At 38.3% G+C, this 21261-nt stretch overlaps 2 protein-coding genes across 9 annotated transcripts in view; one reads left to right on the top strand and one right to left on the bottom strand.

The window, feature by feature from the left end:
• Window positions 1-356: 356 nt before the first annotated feature.
• ATG12 (autophagy related 12) lies at window positions 357-19556 on the bottom strand. 4 transcript variants are annotated; one of them, XR_010840211.1, is made up of 5 exons: window positions 18401-19556; window positions 9374-9510; window positions 1314-1461; window positions 1150-1211; window positions 357-735 (listed from the first exon to the last, which is right to left on the bottom strand). XR_010840211.1 is itself a non-coding variant. In XM_059061907.2 (4 exons), the coding sequence occupies exons 1-4, from the start codon at window positions 18561-18563 to the stop codon at window positions 676-678; spliced, it is 423 nt and encodes a 140-aa protein (XP_058917890.1). In that variant the 5' UTR covers window positions 18564-19556; the 3' UTR covers window positions 357-675. The 4 variants fall into 4 exon arrangements, 1 of the variants encoding a protein (XP_058917890.1); XR_010840212.1 differs by having other exon boundaries at window positions 1150-1234; XR_010840210.1 differs by having other exon boundaries at window positions 1150-1461.
• The window catches only part of AP3S1 (adaptor related protein complex 3 subunit sigma 1), a 70433-nt gene continuing 67943 nt past the window's right edge, over window positions 18772-21261 (top strand). The window contains exon 1 of one of the 5 annotated variants that reach the window (XM_067031473.1): window positions 18772-19138. In XM_067031473.1, the coding sequence (XP_066887574.1) occupies window positions 18845-19138 (294 nt within the window). In that variant the 5' untranslated portion in view covers window positions 18772-18844. The remainder of the gene's footprint in view (window positions 19139-21261) is intronic. The other 4 variants (XM_067031474.1, XM_059061893.2, XM_059061892.2 and 1 more) reach the window with 4 other exon arrangements.

A 21261-nucleotide genomic window follows, 5' to 3' on the forward strand; every position in this document is an offset into this window, starting at 1 on the left:
CTAAAGCAATCTTCCAGTGTGTCAACATGTGTGCTCTCTTGGCTAGATGTTTGCTAGAAATTAGCAGGAATAGCTATTATCTTCTGGCAAAGAGGTAAAACCACACACCCTAAATCTTTCTGCCAGCTGGGTTGCCCTCTACTGGACTATGCAAGGTAATAAAGCCAGCAGGTCAATGCAACTTTGTTTCACAAGGTAACACTGTAGATAGAAATGTAAATGAGAAAAGGCAAAACACATACCTCAAACAAATTGCACTCCCCTGAATAAGCCCCAAAAGAATCCTTTAGTAAATTGACTTTTTGCGGGGGCGGAATCAGCAGAGTGCTAATTTTTCAAGTAAACAATTTCAGTCATTTTGAGAAGTGGTACAAAAACAGCTTTATATAATCTTAGTCTCCTTTTCAACACTTTGGAGGCAGCTCTGGAGCAATAGTTCTAGTAATGGGTAAACCCTAATGTCAATCTTTTATGCTGATTTGTGTTTTAATACAAATCACATTTTTGTGAGTTCATCTACTCTGTGGATATTTTAAATGTATAGACATGGGTCACAGTAGATGCATGCTGAAGAGATCACATCCACAAGCCTCTTGCCACAAGATCAAAACTTTTCAGAGCTGTTTCTTTTGTGAAGATTCATTTTAAGTTAGCAGTTATCTTTTCCTCTGTAGCTCATCCCCATGCCTGAGATTTGCAGTAATGCAGGACCAGTTTACCATCACTGCCAAAACACTACAAAAAGAAAAACGGCAATAAATTAAACTCAATTTTTGTTATTCTTAGATGAAACTAAGAGAAAAAATGTTATACTGATCATAAACATCCTCATACATGTACATGTATCTATAAGGCTAGTTCTTTCAACAGATGCAAGCTACTATTGGACACATATTAGTAATCATAAATGTTTAATAAAACTTGTCCTTTAAGCACCTTAAGCATAGATAAGCAGATATATTTTAACCTTGTCCCTTCTCTACATCTGACTATAATGTATGTACTATTTTCTAGTAATGGTGCTGTAAGAATGCTGAATAAAGTCATTCTTACATATTCTCCTTTTCAATTTCTTGGAGGGAGATCTGGATTACTGATTATAAAAACAATGTAGAAGATACTACATGTAGGTAAAAAAGGATATCTTACTTTCTGGTCATATTTCATAGTCATCTTCTGTTTGTGTTATTCATTCTTTAATTCTTCAATCACTGTATAATTTATTGAGATTCAACTAAGTTCAAGGTGTTAGAGATATAACAGAGAACAAGAAAGTAATCTCTTTTCTTGATAGACAATTAAGAATGGCTTACCATTTCTTTAAATGATGTGAGTTAATGAGCATACTATACACAGATGAGCATATTCCATGAAGAAAATAAAGCAGTAATGTTTTACCTCATAGAGGGTTCCAACTTCCTGGTCTGGGGAGGGGGCAAAGGACTGATTCACATAAATAAACTGCAAGAAAGAAGAAAATTATGGTGATTCATTTTTAATGGTATCCAGATTAATCTGCATTTTTCTGGGTGCCAATCAGCCAGCTATTTCAAATTGTTTGCCTTCAGAACTGAAGAAAGCTTCCCTAAACCCCTTCTTTCTAATTTTCAAAAATTAGTCAATTAGTGAGATCTTTATGAAGAGCATGTCTTTCCTCTGGAGGAATAACAGAACTTTTGTTCCCAGCTTTTCATAACTAAGAAACTTTTGTTTTTACAAACAGCTTTTGAAAGTTTATCCAGGAATTACAATAGTAAAAATATCAATTTTCTCATTTATTCATAATTAAAGACAGAATTTCTCCTAACAAAATTTTACACAAAGAGCCTCAAATAAAAATATCTAATAATTGAGATAGTTGGTGCATTTTTCTTGAGTAAATGACAGGCACAGTTGGATTTTTTTGACCATTACCACCTCTGAAAACTCTCAGAAGTACTGAATTTCAGGCTGGGTGAGACCACTGTAAAGTCACTTGCAGCCAAATGAAGTAGCAAAAATGTAGCATAATTGAAACCTAATGTCCTTACAACATTGTTTCTTAAAGGATTCATTGTTCAATGTTTCAGTTTAGTCTGTTTCTACTAAAACATTTTTAGTACTTAAAAAATTCCTGAAGATACTGAAACAAAAGATCACAGTGTCAAAGTGACTTCTGATAGTTTTCTTTTTAGAAAACAAAACATTATTTGCAGGTTAACATATTCAATTTTCCTTGTCTACAATCAAATTTTAAGACAAATTTCCTGGGCTTCACATAGACCTTAAAAATATCTATCAGATGGGGCTTCCCTGGTGGCGCAGTGGTTGAGAGTCCGCCTGCCGATGCATGCAGGGGATACGGGTTCATACCCCGGTCCGGGAAGACCCACATGCCGCAGGGCGGCTGGGCCCGTGAGCCACAGCCGCTGAGCCTGTGCGTCTGGAGCCTGTGCTCCGCAACCGGAGAGGCCACAGCAGTGAGAGGCCCACGTACCGCAAAAAAAAAAAAAAAAAAAAAAAATCTATCAGAATAGTTGGTTGATAGATACTATTTGGGACACCAGCTAGAACAAGAATAAATATCACTTATATTTCTCCTTCAGGAAATACAGTGTGGTAATTAAGAGTAGGGGCTCTATTGAGATCTAGGTTTGAATTCCAGCTATAAATACAAATAACTTTTCTTAAACTGTGTCCTTGTTTGTAAATATAGAAAATAACAGGACCTATACTTCTTGAAGCTGCTGGGAAAAATAAAATGAGACAGTACACATCAAATGTGTACACATCAACTGTTAAGTGCTTGATATATGTACTCAATAGACATTAGTTAGACTTTATTAAATTTTAAAAATAGTTCATGCTTAAATATCAACTCATTATTAAGGCTGAGTTAAGGTTCTAACAATTTCAGAAACAACAGAAATCAGTGTGCATTTTAATGTGAATTTCCTGTGACAAGGATATAACAATTTGTATTTAGTTCCTGACAGTTTAACTATGAGTGAACATTTGGAACATTTTAAATTAGGAAAAGGGCTCTGGACAACAATTTAATTTATTTCAGCAAACAATCCCTGAGTGTCTATTATGTGCTAGGAAATGCACAAGGTGTGGAATTATGAAGATTAATATGATCTCTCCCCACAATAAGCAAACATACCTGAATAGATAAGAATATAGATGGGGAAAATGCATCTGACAAGGTCTGTAGCACAAAGATGGGGCATTAGTTTAGCCTAGCCTTTTGGTCAGGAGAGGCTTTCTGAAAGAAAAAATTGAGGAACAAATTAGGACTTAACTAGGTGCAGAGAGTAATAATTAGGACTCTGCAGGCAAAAGAAACAAAAGATGTGAGTGTTGAGGGGACAGTACAGCAGATACAGTAGAGAACTATAAGAACTTAATGTAATTCTGTAACAGGAGTTAGCAACTGAAAGTGACTTTAATTTAAAAAAAGCAATTAAGGTAGTTTAAATGGAAGTTCCATGGAGGTAAAAATTTCAAAATACAATCTTTAGCTAAATGCTAGAGCTTAGGCGGATGAAATTTTAAAGAATAATGATTTGTTTTTAAATCACCAGTCTTTATATAGATGTCTCTTTAGTTATTTTGGTTGTTATAAACTTGAGATTTTGTAGGGAGGGTTCATGGGAAGAGCATTCTCTTGAGTTCTTGCACACTGCTAACAGTTTTGTGCCCTGATTAAAAGTCAGTTTTGTAGTATATAAAATCCTTATCTCACACTTTCTTTGTATCTTTGCTGCTCAACTTTGATGGTAACCTAATTTCCTAGGCCATGTCCTTTTTCCCCTAGATGTCCAAAGGATTTGTCTTTTTATTTCACATCCAGTAATCTTACCAGAATGTGTCTCGGTGATTATTACACTGGGTTGGTATTCTCGGGATCTTGGTACATTTTTTAAATATGTAGTTTCAAATCTTTTTAGAAGAAATTTCCCTTGAATTATAAATTTTAAGTATTTGTTTTGTTCCTTTGCTTTGGTTTTTCTTCTTCAGGGACTCCTATTTCTATGTTTACTCGCCTTTGTTCATGCTCAGTATTTGTCATTTTCTCAAATTCTTTTAACCTTTCATTCTACCCGCCGTCCCGTCCCTGAGCCTGAGCAACCAGATGCTGTTTAACGTTTTTTTTTAAGTTAAAAAAATTTTTATACAGTTTTTAAAGGTTACTTTCCATTTACTGTTATTAGTAAATATTGGCTATGTCCCCCATGTTGTACAACACATCCTTCAGCCTATCGTGCATCTTGCAGTCTGTATATCCCACTCCTCCATCCCCATATTGTCCCCCCGCCTCCAAATTGGAAACCACTAGTTTGTTCCCTATATCTGTGAGTCTGCTTTTTTGTTATGTTCACTAGCTGTTGTATTTTTTAGATTCCATGTAAAGTTATATCATACAGTATTTGTCTTTCTCTAACTCATTTCACTTAGCATAATGCCCTCCAAGTCCATCTATGTTACTGCAAACGGCAAAATTTTTCTTTTTTATGGTTGAGTAGTATTCCATCGTGTGTGTGTGTGTGTGTACACACCTTCTATCCATTTATCTGTTGATGGATACTTCGGTTGCTTCCATATCTTGGCAGCTGTAAATAATGCTGCTATGAACACAGGGGTACATGTATCTTTTCAAACAAGTGTTTTTGTTTTCTTCAGATGTATACCCAGGAGTGGAACTGCTGGGTCATAAGGTAGTTCTATCTTTAGTTTTTTGAGAAACCTCCATATTGTTTTCCACAGTGGCTGCACCAATTTACATTCCTACCAACAGTATACAAGGGTTCCCTTTTCTCCACATCCTTGACAACATTTGTTATTTGTGTTCTTTCTGATGACAGCCATTCTGACAGGTGTGAGGTGATATCTCACTGTGGTTCTTATTTGCATTTCCCTGATGATTATTGATGTTGAGGATCTTTTCATGTGCCTGTTGGCCATCTGCACTTCCTCTTTGGAAAAATGTCTTTTCAGTTCTTCTGCCCACCTTACAATTGGGTGGTTTGTTTATTTGATGTTGAGTTGTATGAGCTGTTTATATATGTTGGATATTAATCCCTTATTGGTCATACCATTTGCAAATATATTCTCCCATTCAGTAGGGTGTATTTTTGTTTTGTGGATGGTTTCCTTTGCTATGCAAAAGCTTTTAAGTTTAATTAGGTCCCATTTGTTTGTTTTTCCTTTTATTTCCTTTATTCTAGAAGACTGACCCAAAAAAATATTGTTGCAATTTATGTCAAAGAGTGATCTGCCTATGTTTTCCTCTAGGAATTTTATAGTATCCAGTCTTACATTTAGGTTTTTAACATATTTTGAGTTTATTTTTGTCTATGGTGTTAGTGAATGTTCTAATTTCATTCTTTTACATGTAGCTGTCCAGTTTTCCCAGCACCACCTACTGAAGACACTGTCTTTTCTCCATTGTATATTCTTGTCCCCTTTGTAGTAGACTGCTTGACCATAAGTGTGTGGGTTCATTTCTGGGCTCTCTATCCTGTTCCATTGATCTGTGTATCTGTTTTTGTGCAATACCGTAGTGTTTTGATGACTGTAGCTTCACAGTATAGTCTGAAGGCAGGAAGTGTGATTCCTCCAGCTCTGTTCTTCTTTCTCAAGATTGTTTTGGCTATTCAGGGTCTTTTATGTTTCCATACAAAATTTAAAAATATTTGTTTTAGTTCTGTGAAAAATGCCATTGGAAATTTAACAGAGATTGCATTGAATCTGTAGATTGCCTTGGGTAGCATAGTCATTTTAAGAACACTGATTATTCCAATCCAAGAACACAGTATATCTTTCTGTTTGTGTTGTCTTCAATTTCTTTCATCGGTTTCTTACAGTTTTCAGAGTATAGGTCTTTTACCTCCTTAGGTATGTTTATTCCTAGGTATATCTTTTTTATTTTGAAAATTTTTTTCCTTCTATTTTTCTTCAGCCATTACCTGTTGTTTATTTGCTCTTATATTCCATCTAGTTTAGTCTCCATTTCTGAAATAACTTTTAATCTGTAATTCTTTTCCTGAGCTCTTCCCTTCGAGTTTTACTATTGCTGATTTATGTTGTTCTTTTGTGTTTTGTATCATCTTTCTTTTGACACTCGTTTTGACAAAATAAATCAGTTACTGACCTGCTTGTAGGCACATTTTTCTCTATGCTTTCATTGTCTTTAGGGATGTTACTCTGTTCTTTATTTTGCCTCCTTATAACACTGTGCAGGATTTGACCTTGATACTTCTCTGCTGCTTACTTGTATATGAAATCAGTTTTCTTCAACTTTTAGAATGAAATGGGTTAGTGTAGTTTTTCTAACTCCACAGAGCTCCCTCTACTGTTGTTTATTGTATAATGTTGAACAATATGGAGGTCTGCTTGCTTTCTTATTTTTTTAACAATTAACATTTTATTTATTTATGGCTGCACTGGGTCTTCGTTGCTGCACATGGGCTTTCTCTAGTTGCAGAGTACAGGTTCTAGGCACGCGGGCTTCAGCAGTTGTGGCGCGCGGCCTCAGTAGTTGTGGCTCACAGGCTCTAGAGCGCAGGCTCAGTAGTTGTGGCGCATGGGCTTAGTTGCTCTGCGGCATGTGGGATCTTCCCGGACCAGGGCTCAAACCCATGTCCACTGCACTGGCAGGCGGATTCTTAACCACTGCACCACCAGGGAAGTCCCGGAGGTCTGCTTTCTGTGCTTTCCAGGTTGCTCCTCTACATTTTGACCTGGTCCTTCTTTTTCCTTCCTTTCTCTGCTTAAATGTGTTTCACTTCCAGAAGTTCCTCTTCAGTGTCGGATCTTGTCTAGGAAGGGAGCTTGAGTCTGTTTTGAGAGTTCTCAGGGGCTAGATTGCTCCAGTCCCTTAAGTCCTCCTTAGTGCAGATGTATTGTAATCACCTGCTATTGGAGAGAATCAAACGCTCTCAATTTCAGCTACTATTCTTAAATTGGTCCACTGTATTTTCCAGTGAATACCTGTTAGCTATTTCCAGGTTCTCCCTTTCTCAGTGCTACCAGATGCCAATCCTACTGTTTATTTTTTTCAGCACATTTGCTAATAGGATGCAGATCCTGTGGTCATTGGTGGGTATTCCCACCAACTTGAATCTTAGGTTTTAGGATACTTGTCATCTAAGTTCTGTTATAAGTATACTGATCATGGGGTTTTGGTTTTGCTTTCTAGTTGACTATATTTTTGTGGGAATTCATGCCTTCTGACAACACTGCTATCTTCCCAGAATCCCCAGCATTACTTTTTCTTCTGACATTTATTTTGTGAAAATAATGTAGGGTACAGCTCTATGAAGCCAGAAGATGTGAGTTCTAGTTTAATCTAGAAAAGTGACAAAAAGACTACTGTTGTTTATGTTTCCTATTGCTTAAATGGGAAGAGATAATCAGATTTGCTATAAAGGTTTAAAGTTGGACCATATGAAACTGCTGAGTTTTTTTGGTTAAAATGATTGATGGCAGTTTTACATGGTTCAACCTAATATAGACATCGACCAAGTCCTTTCAGATTACTGAATATAAGCAATACAAAATGTCAAAACTCTTAACATTACCACAGAACACAGCATTCTTTCACCTTTTCTTCTATCCACAAATTTCTAAAAGTAATGCTTAATTACTTGGTACTCCTCTGGTTACCTACCTCTCCAACTCTTCATGGTATACCGTTAGTAGAGATAACCTCTGCTCATTTCTCTTAAGTGTATGTCCTCATTACCCTAACTTTTCCATTTAGACTTGGACTCTAGGCAAGGTCCTCTGCTCCTCAGGTTTTAGCTACCATATGCAAGTGGATGACACTATAATATTCTTGCCCATCTCTGAAATTTAATTAAATTCTATACAGCACTCTTATAAAACAGATCTTTTCTCACTCCAAGTGATCACAAACAGAGATGTTCACCTGTAAAACTCAAAAATCCCCATCACTTTTCCCTTACAATTTCCTTTGGAGGAATCCCTGGTTCTATGCTATCCTTACCTCAAATAACTTCTAGTTATTAACCTATCTTGCACTTACTTTTGCACCCATGACATGACACTTTTGTGAAAGCTACTTACCACCAAAATCTTAGATCAGAGCAGTTTCTTCCTCTTCACTGACAAAAAGAAATAAATTCCAACACACCTCACTTTCATAAATAATCACTTCATTCATTCTACCAGTTCTCACTCCTGTGTTCACAAGCAACTATAGCCCTTCCCAATCCTTACACATAACTGTATTTAAAAAATACTTAGTGATTCTTCAATTATCTATCCACATATACATTACCTGAGTTAACAATGACCAAGATTGTGGTTTGAAGATAAAGGCGTTCTATATATTAACATAACATGTGACAAAATGTCAAATACATGTAGACATTTAAATTTCTGTGGCCAAATACCAAATTGAAAACCTGTGGCATTTAAATTTTTAATCCTAACAACTCACCGTGAAATGTTTAACATGTATCATAATATGAAATAAGTACACCTGAACCTTAAAAATGAGGGGGTTGGGGCGCCCACACTGCAGTCAAAAATCTGTGTATACAAGGCAGATTCAACCAACTGCAGGTTGTGCAGTAGTATAGTATGTATTTACTGAAAAAATCCACGGATAAGTGGATTGCCACAGTTCAAACTCATGTTGTTCAAGGGTCAACTGTATACCTCTTAGTTCTTCCACAGCACATGGCAAAGGTATATTGATTACCTTGAGAAGAATGGGAAGGAAGCAACATTAATACCAAAACAAAGAAAACCCCAAAACTTTCTGTACTGATATTCTATGATAGATCTTTCTGCATGGGCATTCAGTGACTTTTTGAGGAAAACAACCAATACAGTAGGTTAAAAAAAAAAAAAATCAGTCCACATTTAAAAGCAAATCTAAAATTTGTTTCTCTTCAGGGTTTCCCAGAGAATCCTTCAATAAAGCACAGAAATTCCACTAACAAAAGAAATAAAAGGACGTTACTGAAGTAACATATGTGGCTCCATATGTATTTCTATATACAAGTTATTCATTGTTGCCTAGGAACTACAGTACCCCCTCCATATCCATGGGTTCTGCATCCTCCCTCAGATTCATCCAAATGTGATGGAAAATATTTGGAGAAAAAAATTCCAGAAAGTTCCAAAAACCCGTGTACCAGCAACTATTTATGTAGCATTTACATTGTATTAGGTATCATAAATGATCTAGAAATGATTTAAAGTATAAGGGAGAATGTGTACAGATTATACGCAAATATGCCATTTTATATAAGGAACCTGAGCATCTGCAAAGGGTGCTCCTGAAATCCCCCTTGAATACTGAGAGACAAATGTTTTGTGAATTTTTGTAGGGAAATGATCACCATTGTTTTCTTACCAACTGTTCTGAAGCCACCAGTTTAAGGAACTTTTTGATGAAGTCAATGAGTCCTTGGATGGTTCGGGTTCGCTCTACAGCCCATTTCTTTGTTTTCATTATAGGAGTGTCTCCCACAGCCTTTAGCAGGATGTCAACTGTAAAGGAAAAAAAAAAATACAGTTGACACAATGAAAACAGGAATTAGGGGCATCAATGTCCGCACAGTCGAAAATCTGCCTATAACTTTACACTCAGCCCTCTGGATCCACAGTTCTGCATCGCAGATTCAACCTACAATGGATTATGTAGTGTTCTAGTACGTATTTACTGACAACAGTCCATGTGTAAGTAGACCTGCTTAGTTCAAACCCATGTTGTTCAATGGTAAACTATACTGACAAGTACACTGAAACATCTGAAGAGAATGTGATATAAAAGACTTCAGAAACCTTAAACCTTCAATCATCATACAGTTTATGTATTTATGATACTGGAGGTATGCCTGAGATGATAAATGTAAGATATGAAAAAATTCACTTAGAAGAATTTCACCTTCATCAAAACATTTATTTTTATTGAAAAAAAAAAAAAAAAAGTAAACCCAAATTTCCAACAAAGGTATTTAGAAGAGATTGATTAAGTAAAGGATATTATACTCTATGGTAGGATGTATATACTGTAGAAAAGATATAAAGCACACACTCTGAACTCCCTGGGTTCAAAATCCTGGCTCTGCCACTCACTAGGTATGTACACATATATCTAGATAAGCTCTTTAATCTCTCTGTACAGTTTCTTCACTTGTAAAATGAGGATAATAGGAGCAACCTGATAAGACTGTTATGAAGATTAAGTGAATACATATAAAATATTTAGAATAGTACCAGGTTATAACTTATTAAACCTTAAGATAATTAAGCTGCCATTAAAGATACTATAAAAGCATATTTAATAATATGAAAAAGTTATTAAAAAATACTAAATATAAAGCAGCTTAAGATTTCAATTTCATTAAAACCATCACACAGGCACATAGTCACATAAATGTGGAATATGCACCAAAATGATATTTCCCAGTAGGGATATTATAGGTGATAATCACTTGATTTTACTTGTGCTTTTTGTAACCACCAAGTTTTCTACAATAAACTTTTAAATAAAGGAAAACAATAAAAGTTATTAAAAAGAAAATACAAAAACTAGGGGCCAAAAAGGTTTCTGAGAAATCAAAGGTTTCAATAATTCAAAATACAAAGATGTAAACAGAAATACTATGAATCTGTCTCTTGAAGTTACTTCATTAAAAAGAACTAGAAAATGTAAAGAACAACCAAATGGAATTGAAGAATAACTGAAGAGAAAAGTGCACTAGAAGGAATCAACATTAAACTAAATGAGGCAGAAGAATGTATCAGTTCTCCTGACAAAATACTGGAAATCACTGCCATCAAACAGAATAAAGAAAATAGAATTAAAAGAAATGAGGACAGTTTAAGAGGCTTCTGGGACAACATCAAATGTGGTAATATTCACATTATATGCCAGAATGAGAAGAGAGAGAGATCGGGCCTGAGAAAATATTTGAAGAGATAATAGCTGAAAATTTCCCTAACCTAGGGAAGCAAACGGTCATCCAAGTCCAGAAGTGCAGAGAGTCTCATACAGGATTGACCCACAGAGAAATACACCATGACACATTGTAATCAAAATGATGAAAATTAAAGGTAAAGAGAAAATATCAAAAGCAATACACAAGGGAACTCCCATTAGGCTATCAGCTGATTTTTCAGCAGAAACTCTTCATGTCAGAAGGGAGTGGCATGATATACTTAAAGTGATGAAAGAGAAAAACTTACAACCAAGAACACTCTACCCACCCAGGCTCTTGTTCAGATTTGATGGAGAAATCAAAAGCTTTACAGACAAGCAGAAGCTAGAAGAATTCAGCACCAGCAAACCAGCTTTATAACAAATGCTAAAAGAACTTCTGTAGGTGGAAAATAAAAGGCCACAACTAGAAATGAGAAAATTGTGATACGGAAAAGCTCACTGGTAAAGGCAAACATAATAAAGGTAGGAAACCATCCACGCACAAAGCTAGTAGGGAAGTTAAAAGACAAAAATCGTAAAATCATCTATATCCATAATAGATGCTTAAAGGATACACAAAACAATTAGATGTAAAATATAATATCAAAACAGTAATTGTGATAGAAGAGTACGAATGCAGGGTATCTAAAGTGCATTTGAAATTAAGAGATGAGCAACTTAAAACAAGCACGTACAGATGTAGGCTCCTATACAAAAACCTCGTGTTAACTTCAAAACAAAAATCTATAATAGATATACACACAAAAAAGAAAAACGAATCCAAACATAATACTAAAGACAGTCATCAAATCATAAGAGAAGAGAACAAAAGAAGAAAAGAGAAAAAGACCTACAAAGATAAATCCAAAATAATTAACAAAACGGCAATAGGAACATACATATCGATAATTACCTTAAGTGAAAACAGACTAAATGCTCCAACCAAAGACAGACTGGCTGAATGGATACAAAAACAAGACCCATATATTTGCTGCCTACCAGAGACACAATTCAGATCTAGACACACAGATAGACAGAAAGTGTAGAGATGGAAAAAAGGTATTCCACACAAATGGAACTCCAAAGAAGGCCGCAGTTGCAATATTTATATCAGACAAAATAGACTTTTAAATAAAGACTGTTATAAGAGACAAAGAAGGACACTATATAATAATGAAAGGATCAATAGAAGATATAACAATTGTAAATATATATGCACCCAACACAGGAGCACCTCAATATATAACGCAAATGTTAACAGACATAAAAGGAGTAACTGACAGTAACACAACAATAGTGGGGGACTTTAACACCCCACTTACATCAATGGACACATTATCCAGACAGAAAATCAATAAGGAAATACAGGCCTTAAACGACACATTAGGTTAGATAGTCTTAACTGATAGTTATAGAGCATTCCAACCAAAAGCAGCAGAATACACATTCTTTTCAAGTACACATGGAACATTCTCTAGGACAGATCACATGCTGCAACACAAAGCTAGCCTTGGTAAATTTAAGAAAACTGAATTCATATCAAGCATCTTTTCTGACCACATTACAAGGCTAGAAATCAACTACTAGAAAAAAACTGCAAAAAACACAAACACATGGAAGCTAAACAATATGCTACTAAACAACCAATGGCTCACCGAAGAAATCAAAGAGGTAATTAAAAATACCCAGAGACAGGGCTTCCCTGGTGGCGCAGTGGTTGAGAGTCCGCCTGCCAATGCAGGGGACATGGGTTCGTGCCCCGGTCCGGGAAGATCCCACATGCTGTGGAGCGGCTGGGCCCGTGAGCCATGGCCGCTGAGCCTGCGCATGCGGAGCCTGTGCTCCGCAATGGGAGAGGCCACAACAGTGAGAGGCCCACGTACTGAAAAAAAAAAAAAAAAAAAAAAAAAAAAACCCAGAGACAAATGAAAACAAACGCACAATGATCTAAAACTTGTGGAACACAGCAAAAGCAGTTCTAAAAGGAAAGTTCAGAGTGATACAAGCTTACCTCAGGAAACAAGAAAAATCTCAGACAACTCAACTTTACATCTAAAGCAACTAGAGAAAGAACAAACAAAACCCAAAGTTAGTAGGAGGAAAGAAATCATAAAGGTTAGAGCAGAAATAAATGAAACAGAGACGAAGAAAACAACAGAAAAGATCAAAGAAACTAAAACCTGGTTCTTTGAAAAGGTAAACAAAATTGATAAACCTTTAGTCAGACTCATCAAGAAAAAAAGGGAGAGGGCCCAAATTAATAAAATCAGAAATGAAAAAGTAGAAGTTACAACAGACACCACAGAAATACAAAAGATCATAAGAGATAACTGTATGCCAATAAAATGGACAACCTAGAAGAAATGGACAAATTCTTAGAAAGCTATAATCTTCAAAGACTGAACCAGGAAGGAATAGAAAATATGAACAGACCAATTACCAATATTAAAATTCAATCAGTAATTTAAGAACTGCCAATAAACAGAAGTCCAGGACCAGATGGCTTCACAGGTGAATTCTACCAAATACTTAGAGAAGAATTAACATGTATCCTTCTGAAACTATTCCAAAAAATTTCAGAGGAAGGAACACTTTCTAACTCATTCTATGAGGCCATCATCACCCTGATACCAAAACCAGAAAAAGACATCACAAAAAAAGAAAATTGTAGGCCAGTATCACCAATGAACATAGATGCAAAAATCCTCAACAAAATACTAGCAAACTGATCCCTACAATACATGAAAAGGATCACACATCATGATCAAGTGGGATTTATCCCAGGGATGTAAGGAGTTTTCAATATCTGCAAATCAATCAATGTGATACAAAACTACTAGAGCTCTTCAATTAATTTGGTTAAGTTGTTCGACACAAAATTAATGTACAGTAATCTGTTGCATTTCCTTTTTTTTTTTTTAGGCTGCACTGTGAGGGATGCGGGATCTTAGTTCCCTGGCCAGGGATCGAACTTGTGCTCCTGCAATGGGAGCGCAGAGTCTTAACCATTGGACCACCAGGGAAGTGCCATCTGTTGCATTTCTATACACTTATAACAAAATATCAGAAAGAGAAATTAAGGAAATAATCTCATTTACCATTGCATGAAAAAGAATAAACTACCTAGGAATAAACATACCTAAGGAGGCAAAGGACCTGTATTCCAAAAACTGTAAGACACTGATGAAAGAAATTCAAGACAACACAAACAGATAGAAAGATATACTGTGTTCTTGGACTGGAATAATCAGTGTTCTTTCTTTCTTTTTCTTTCTTTTTTTTTTTTGTGGTACGTGGGCCTCTCACTGTTGTGGCCTCTCCCATTGCGGAGCACAGGCTCTGGATGCGCAGGCTCAGCAGCCATGGCTCACGGGCCCAGCCACTCGGCAGCATGTGGGATCTTCCCGGACCGGGGCACGAACCCGTGTCCCCTGCATAGGCAGGTGGATTCTCAACCACTGTGCCACCAGGGAAGCCCTAATCAGTGTTCTTAAAATGCCTATGCTACCCAAGGCAATCTACATATTCAATACAATCTCTACAAAATTTCCAATGGCATTTTTTACAGAACTAAAACAAATATTTTTAAAATTTATTTGGAAACATAAAAGACCCTGAATAGGCAAAACAATCTGGAGAAAGAAGAACAGAGCTGGAGGAATCACACGCCCTGCCTTCAGACTATACTGTGAAGCCATAGTCATCAAAACAGTATGGTATTGGCACAAAAACAGATACACAGATCAATGGAACAGGATAGAGAGCCCAGAAATAAACCCAACGCACTTACATTCAAGCAATCTACTACAAAGGGGACAAGAATATAAAATGGAGAAAAGACAGTGTCTTCAGTAGGTGGTGCTGGGAAAACTGGACAGCTACATGTAAAAGAATGAAATTAGAACATTCACTAACACCATACACAAAAATAAACTCAGGGGCTTCCCTGGTGGCGCAGTGGTTGAGAATCCGCCTGCCAATGCAGGGGACATGGGTTCGTGCCCCGGTCCGGGAAGATCCCACATGCCACGGAGTGGCTGGGCCCGTGAGCCATGGCCACTGAGCCTGCGCGTCCGGAGCCTGTGCTCCGCAACGGGAGAGGCCACAACAGTGAGAGGCTCGGGTACCACAAAAATAAATAAATAAATAAATAAATAAATAAATAAATAAACTCAGAATATATTAAAGACCTAAATGTAAGACCGGATACTATAAAATTTCTAGAGGAAAACACAGGCAGAACACTCTTTGACATAAATTGCAGCAATATTTTTTTGGATTAGTGTCCTACAGAAATGGAAATAAAAGCAAATAAACAAATGGTACCTAATGAAAGTTAAAGGCTTTGACACAGTGAAAGAAACCATAAACAAAATGAAGACAGGGGGAAAATATTTGCAAATGATTCAACAGACAAGGGATTAATTTCCAAAATATACAAAGAGCACTTACAGCTTAATATAAAAAAACAAACAACCCAAACAAACAATGGGCAGAAGTCCTAAATGGACATTTCTCTTAAGAAGACATACAGACAGCCAAAAGACACATGAAAGATGCTCAATATTTTTAATTATTAGAGAAATGCAAATCAAAACTACAATGAATATCACCTCACACCGGTCAGAATGGCCATCATTAAAAAGTCTACATATAATAAACATTGGAAAGGGTGTGGAGAAAAAGGAAGCCTCCTACACTGTTGGTGGGAATGTAAATTGCAGCCACTATGGAGAACAGTATGGAGGTTCCTTAAAAAACTAAAAACTAAAAATAGAGTTACCATAAAACCCTGCAATCCCACTCCTGGGCATATATCTGGAGAAAACCATGATCAAAAAGATATATGCACCCGAATGTTCATAGCAGTACTATTTACAATAGCCAAGGCATGGAAGAAACCTAAGTGTCCATCGACAGATGAATGGATAAAGAGGATGTGGAATATCATTCAGCCATAAAAAGAAGGAAATAATGTCACTGGCAGCAACATGGATGGACCTAGAGATCATCATATTAAGTCAGAGAAAAACAATTACCATATGATATTACTTATATGTGGAATCTAAAAAATGGTACAAATGAACTTATTTACAAAACAGAAATAGAGTCACAAACAGAAAACAAACTTATAGGGGAAATGGGGGGATAGATTAGGAGTTTGGTATTTATATATACACCCTGCTATATATAAAATAAGTAAACAAAGACCTGCTTATAGCATAGAGAACTATACTCACTATCTTGTAATAACGTATAATGGAAAAGAATCTGATTAAGAAAATATACATATATGTATAACTGAATTACTTTGCCGTACGCGTGAAACTAACACAACATTGTAAATTAACTATACTTCAATTTAAAACAATTTTTTAAAAAGACATCCACAATCAAACGAAACACTGAAAGCAGAGATGTTCTGCTGCCCCCTAAGGTCAACTCTATTCTATTACATCCTTCCTGTCCCATTCCTTGGTATTAAAAATTGGGTCCCAATGAGGTTACTGAGATCAATTTACTGAAGTTTACCCCTGGAATGAAGCCATCTGGAACACATAATACACAGTTTATCTTCCTACTAAAGTTTATCTTCCTTCTTCCATTTAGTAATCCTACCCTCAGTTATCTAAGCAAAAGAGATGAACTGAGAGATAACTAAGGAGATTTTGGTTAACTCACCTTTCATACCTCCCTGTCCCTGTTCCTTCAATCCCCTGGGGCTATCAATCAGTCAACTGCAACTGGGCATTGCAAGAAAGTGAGGAAGAAAATAGTAGTTGTACTACTGAATAAGAGAGCGAAAGCAAGAAGCTAGAGAAGGAAAAATATTTATTATAATTATAGCTGTACTTTATTATTACTTTTTTTAATTCTAAAGGTGATTTGCTTGTAGTTCTCCACTCTAGCTACACAGGAGACTCAATTGGGGGAACATGTATAAGAATACAGATGTCTACATCAATTAAATCAGAATCTTCTGGAAATAGGGCCTCAGCACTGCTATGTTTAAAAGCTCCCTCAGGTGATCCTAAAGTGCCACCAGAACTAACAAGCTCGGCCTGCTTCAGTAATATGTAGATTAAACCAAAGGTTGAGCATATGAAATATTTAAGCTTTTTCCATGAGAAAAGGTCCTCAAAAATGGATGACAACTTCAGGGTAGACATTAAATAGCTAGAAAGTAAGTTTTCTATCACAGAGGGTAACTCAAATGCTCACAGGAGCCAGAAGATGAAAATTCGATTTTTAAATAATTAAAAATCATAAATTGTGCAGACTCAAGAAAACATGTCATATAACCTCAAGCCATATCTGGGAATGTGGTAGCCACAGTATTACACAGCAATCTTCAGGGTCAAGTACGTAGTTAATTGTTGACTAATGCTAGATATTAAGACAAACTCTTTGAAAGTCTGTTTCTGCTTATAGTAAATTGCAAGGGAAAAAAGGGAACAACACTACTGATTCACTTCGCTGTACAGCAGAAACTAACACAACATTGTTAACCAACTATACTCCAATAAAAAAGGAAAATAATCTCTAAAACTCATGGGATTCATCTGAAGAACGAGTCTAGTGGTTACCTACAGAAATAATTATAGTTTTTTGTTTATCTATTGGTGAATAATGTGGAAATGACAGAAAATATTTCCCCCAAACGTAGAGGCAGTCTGACTTAAAAGGGGGACAGTGCTGGGAGAGACAATTATCCTCCATAGCAGCAGAAAGTGAAGATGGATGAAAGGGCATGAGATCACTGAGCACAACATGAGAAAACGAATTCCTGATTTTCTCATAGGTAACTCTACATAAAGTGCTCCACTTAGGAACTACTGTATTTTACAATGGCGAACTAATCTCAAGCAATAAAGGGTCCAGTTCAAGCAACGAAATGATTCACTTACAAAGATTCCAAAACGGTGTTTTTTTTAAAAAAGGCGATGCCTCTGCCTTTAGTGTTCCCTTAGCAGTCTTCATACTGGGTAAAACCCCAGTTTTTTGGTCCAAGGTGTGAATTCACACGCATTTGGCAGGTGTGGATTCTAATTCAGATTTACCACAGACCATCCTTATCAGCTAAAATCATTATTCAAATAATTAGATCCCGCGTTAAGTAACTGGAGCTATCAAGATCCCACAGAGTGCCCACCTTCAAAGAGCTCTCAGTCTGGTCATTTCCAAGGAAGATGACAGTACAGCGTAATAAATGCCGTGACATTCAAAAATTCGGTACCACACCGCGAAGGTGCGTCCAGGGATAGCTTTCTTTCGAGGCACTTAACTCAAACGTCTTAAAAGCCGAAAATTATACTTCCTCTCTCCTGACTAGTCAAAAAACTCGTCTGGATCCGGCCCTCCTCTAAATTTTGCTTCTGTATTAGCCGCCATCCCTATTCGAAGACAACCTCAACCTCCCGCCTCTGCCCAGAGTGAAACTGCTCTGAAAATTACTTTTCTTCTTGGTGTCACCGGCAGGTTCCTCTGTTCCCGGAGAGACTGCAGCGGAAGAAGGGGGCTCCGGAGTGGCTGTTTCTGGGGATACCTCGGTGGGTCCTTCACTTTCAGCAGCAATTGAGGGAGAGAGCTGAAGCGCAGACTCTTGCTCCTCAGCCATCTTGCTTGGAGGGAAGTGAGGGCGGAAGTGGCGGGTCGGCGCATACAGTGGGCGGGCTTGGCGCCGGAGAGCGGCGCTAGGGAGGCGCCGGAGTAGGGGCGGGGAGAACCCAACCCACCACTGAAAGTCGGAATTGCAGGTTGGTCCTCTGCGTCAAACCTGTTGCAGTCCCCTGACCGCTGATAGACGAACTACTGTTTCTCCGCCCCCCACAACAGCAAGTTTCCGGAAAAGGTCGGTAGGCAACGTCCCCGTGAGCCGCCGGGTGCGCAAGCGCCCTTATGCTTCGAGCTCCGGCCTGGAGCTGTTTCCGCTTCCCTCCGTGCCGACCCCGCCCAGACCCCGCCCTATCCAAGCCCTGCCCCGCAGCTCCGGGACGCGCGCGCGCGCGCGCCTGTGCGGGAGGGGGCGGGTGGGGAAGGATCGCCAGCGAGATCCCGAGGCAAGGCTCGCGCGCCCGCCCCCGCCCTGGCCCCCAGCTCCCACCCGGTCGGCCCGGCTCAGCCATGATCAAGGCGATACTCATTTTTAACAACCACGGGAAGCCGCGGCTCTCCAAGTTCTACCAGCCCTACGTGAGTACCCCGCTGCCGCCGACTCGGGCTAGGGGGGGTCGTTGGCGGCCGGCAGCGCCCTCAGGGCGACCCCCTCAAGCGCGCCGCGGCCCTTCTCGCGCCCCGGCCGTCTCGCGCTCAGGGCTGTCAGCCTCTCGGTGGGTGTGCCGGGTGCCCACCTCCCGCCGCGCTCTCTTCCTCCGACGTGGCTCTGCCCAGGTGGCTCCTCCGCCTGTCTGTGGGCTGGGTGGCTTCCCGGCTGCGCGGACGAGGCCCTGGAGACTTACCGGTGCGGGGCCGAAGCCAGTCGGTTAGCCGCAGCCCCCCTGCACCCGCGAGCCCACCCGGCGCTCTCGCCGATCTGCATCCCGCGGCTTCTGTTAGCAGCCGAGGGAGACGGCGCGGAGCCGGTAGGTCTCGCATCCCCACCTCCGTGACTCCCAGCCTTTCCAGTGGACTTCTTTCTCTTCTCCTGTGGACGAATGGGCTACTGTTTTTCTCTGCCATCCTGTCGTCACGCAGGAACTTTGGTTTCCTGAGTTTGGAGACGTGCACGCTCAGTACAGCCTCTCCAGTAGGTTGCCTTACGGGATCCACCGCCCCTGTGACTTTCAGATGTCTCCTTTTTAACGAAAAAGATAAGTGAGGACCTAAGGTTTTTATGTGGCTTTTCCCCCAGTGGCTGCAATTTATCTACTCCTGCAATAACTGGCGAGGATTGTAGTTTGACCAGTTAGAACTGTGATGCTATACCTGAAAGTTACCATTTCATCGGCTGGTTTGGCATTTTTCTACGTAAGGGAGTTTGCCCTAATTTATAGTTTTTCTTTCTCCTTACGAAGAATAGTAATATCTGTTAAACTCTCTTAGAAGTGTAAATATTGTTGAAAAATGCAGAAGGTTTTAAGGTAGTGAAGATATGTAATTTATCAGTGTTTGAGGGAGGGTTACAGACAGATGTACTTATCTGAGGGCAAAATTCACCACTATGTAGAACACAATATTAGGCTCTCAGTGGTGGGATTAATGTAGAGATAATACCTATTGCGTAGTATTAGGCATTTTGCTTAGAGCGAAAAAATGAGCTTTCAGTTAAATACTGAAAGTGTGCCAAGGCTAACACTTTTATGCAGATAAATCCCAGATGGAAATCATTCCTGCCGTGAAAAATTAAATGTGAAATATCACTTTGCCTAAAATGATAATGCAACCTGTGGAGGTGTTAGCTGAAGTGAGAAATCTTGAGCTCATTCCTCATTTCCTTACGTAGTTTTGCTTTTGCTGGCGATAAAGAATATTTTCTACTACTCCTGTTTGGTTTTAGTGTAGCATAATTTAAATACTAATGCTCTAAAAATTCTACATCATTCTTTAATCCAGGATAAAATTCTAGTTGATTCTTCTGAGTGGAAAAAATCCCCTTGACTTTACATTGTTACCCATTTGCCTAAAATATAGTACTGTACTAGCCTTAATTGAAGGAATCTTTCTTTTAGCCATTTTGCCTGTGCCATCCATTTGCAGTGTAGAAACAGTGTGTTCCAATAGTGAAACAATTTTAAAATGTGTTTTTCCATATCTCCACTTAATAACTAAGCACTATTCAAAGTAGAAGGTTTCGTAGCTAATCTGTAATATCAGTGTAACCACTTCTGTAGTGTAGAATTTAACCACGTACAGAAAAATGTATTGAATTTGGAAATCCGGGAATACATCTTTCTCTTGTCCAAACGATGGCAGTAGAAATATCTTTTACCTTTACTTAGTAGGTAGCAGTGAAGGTTAATGTGGGAAGAGACAGTTGTTGCAGCAGTGGCAGCTCTGGTGTCAGTTTTGGTCATTGCTACATGACAGTGTTACGGGGGCCTGCCAGGGAGCTAAGAGATGTAAAAAAGAAGAATCTAGTGGTTGCTGGACGTGTGGAAGTGGGGATGCTAGGAACTGTTATTGGTCTTTTATAAATTGAGTTTTGCCAACTGTGTATTTATTTTTGTCATTCAGGAATAATTTAAGATAATTTCTTTATATATTTGCTTTCTCTGATAGATGATAACCTGTTTGAGGGCAGAAATCTTTTTCATTCAGTCAGTTCATTTATTCACTCTTTCTTCCATTTGTTTGTCAGCAAATGTTGATGTCATGCC

This window comes from Kogia breviceps, chromosome 4, assembly GCF_026419965.1.
Source record: "Kogia breviceps isolate mKogBre1 chromosome 4, mKogBre1 haplotype 1, whole genome shotgun sequence".
NCBI classification, from domain to species: Eukaryota; Metazoa; Chordata; class Mammalia; order Artiodactyla; family Physeteridae; genus Kogia; species Kogia breviceps.

Coding starts and splice junctions, on each gene's coding strand:
- ATG12 (XM_059061907.2), bottom strand. CDS start 18,563: ATGGCTGAGGAGCAAGAGTCTGCGCTTCAGCTCTCTCCCTCAATTGCT. Junction 1,462..9,373: donor TGGTGGCTTCAGAACAGTTG/GTAAGAAAACAA, acceptor TCTTTCTTGCAG/TTTATTTATGTGAATCAGTC. Junction 736..1,398: donor AAGTTGGAACCCTCTATGAG/GTAAAACATTAC, acceptor TTCTTTTTGTAG/TGTTTTGGCAGTGATGGTAA.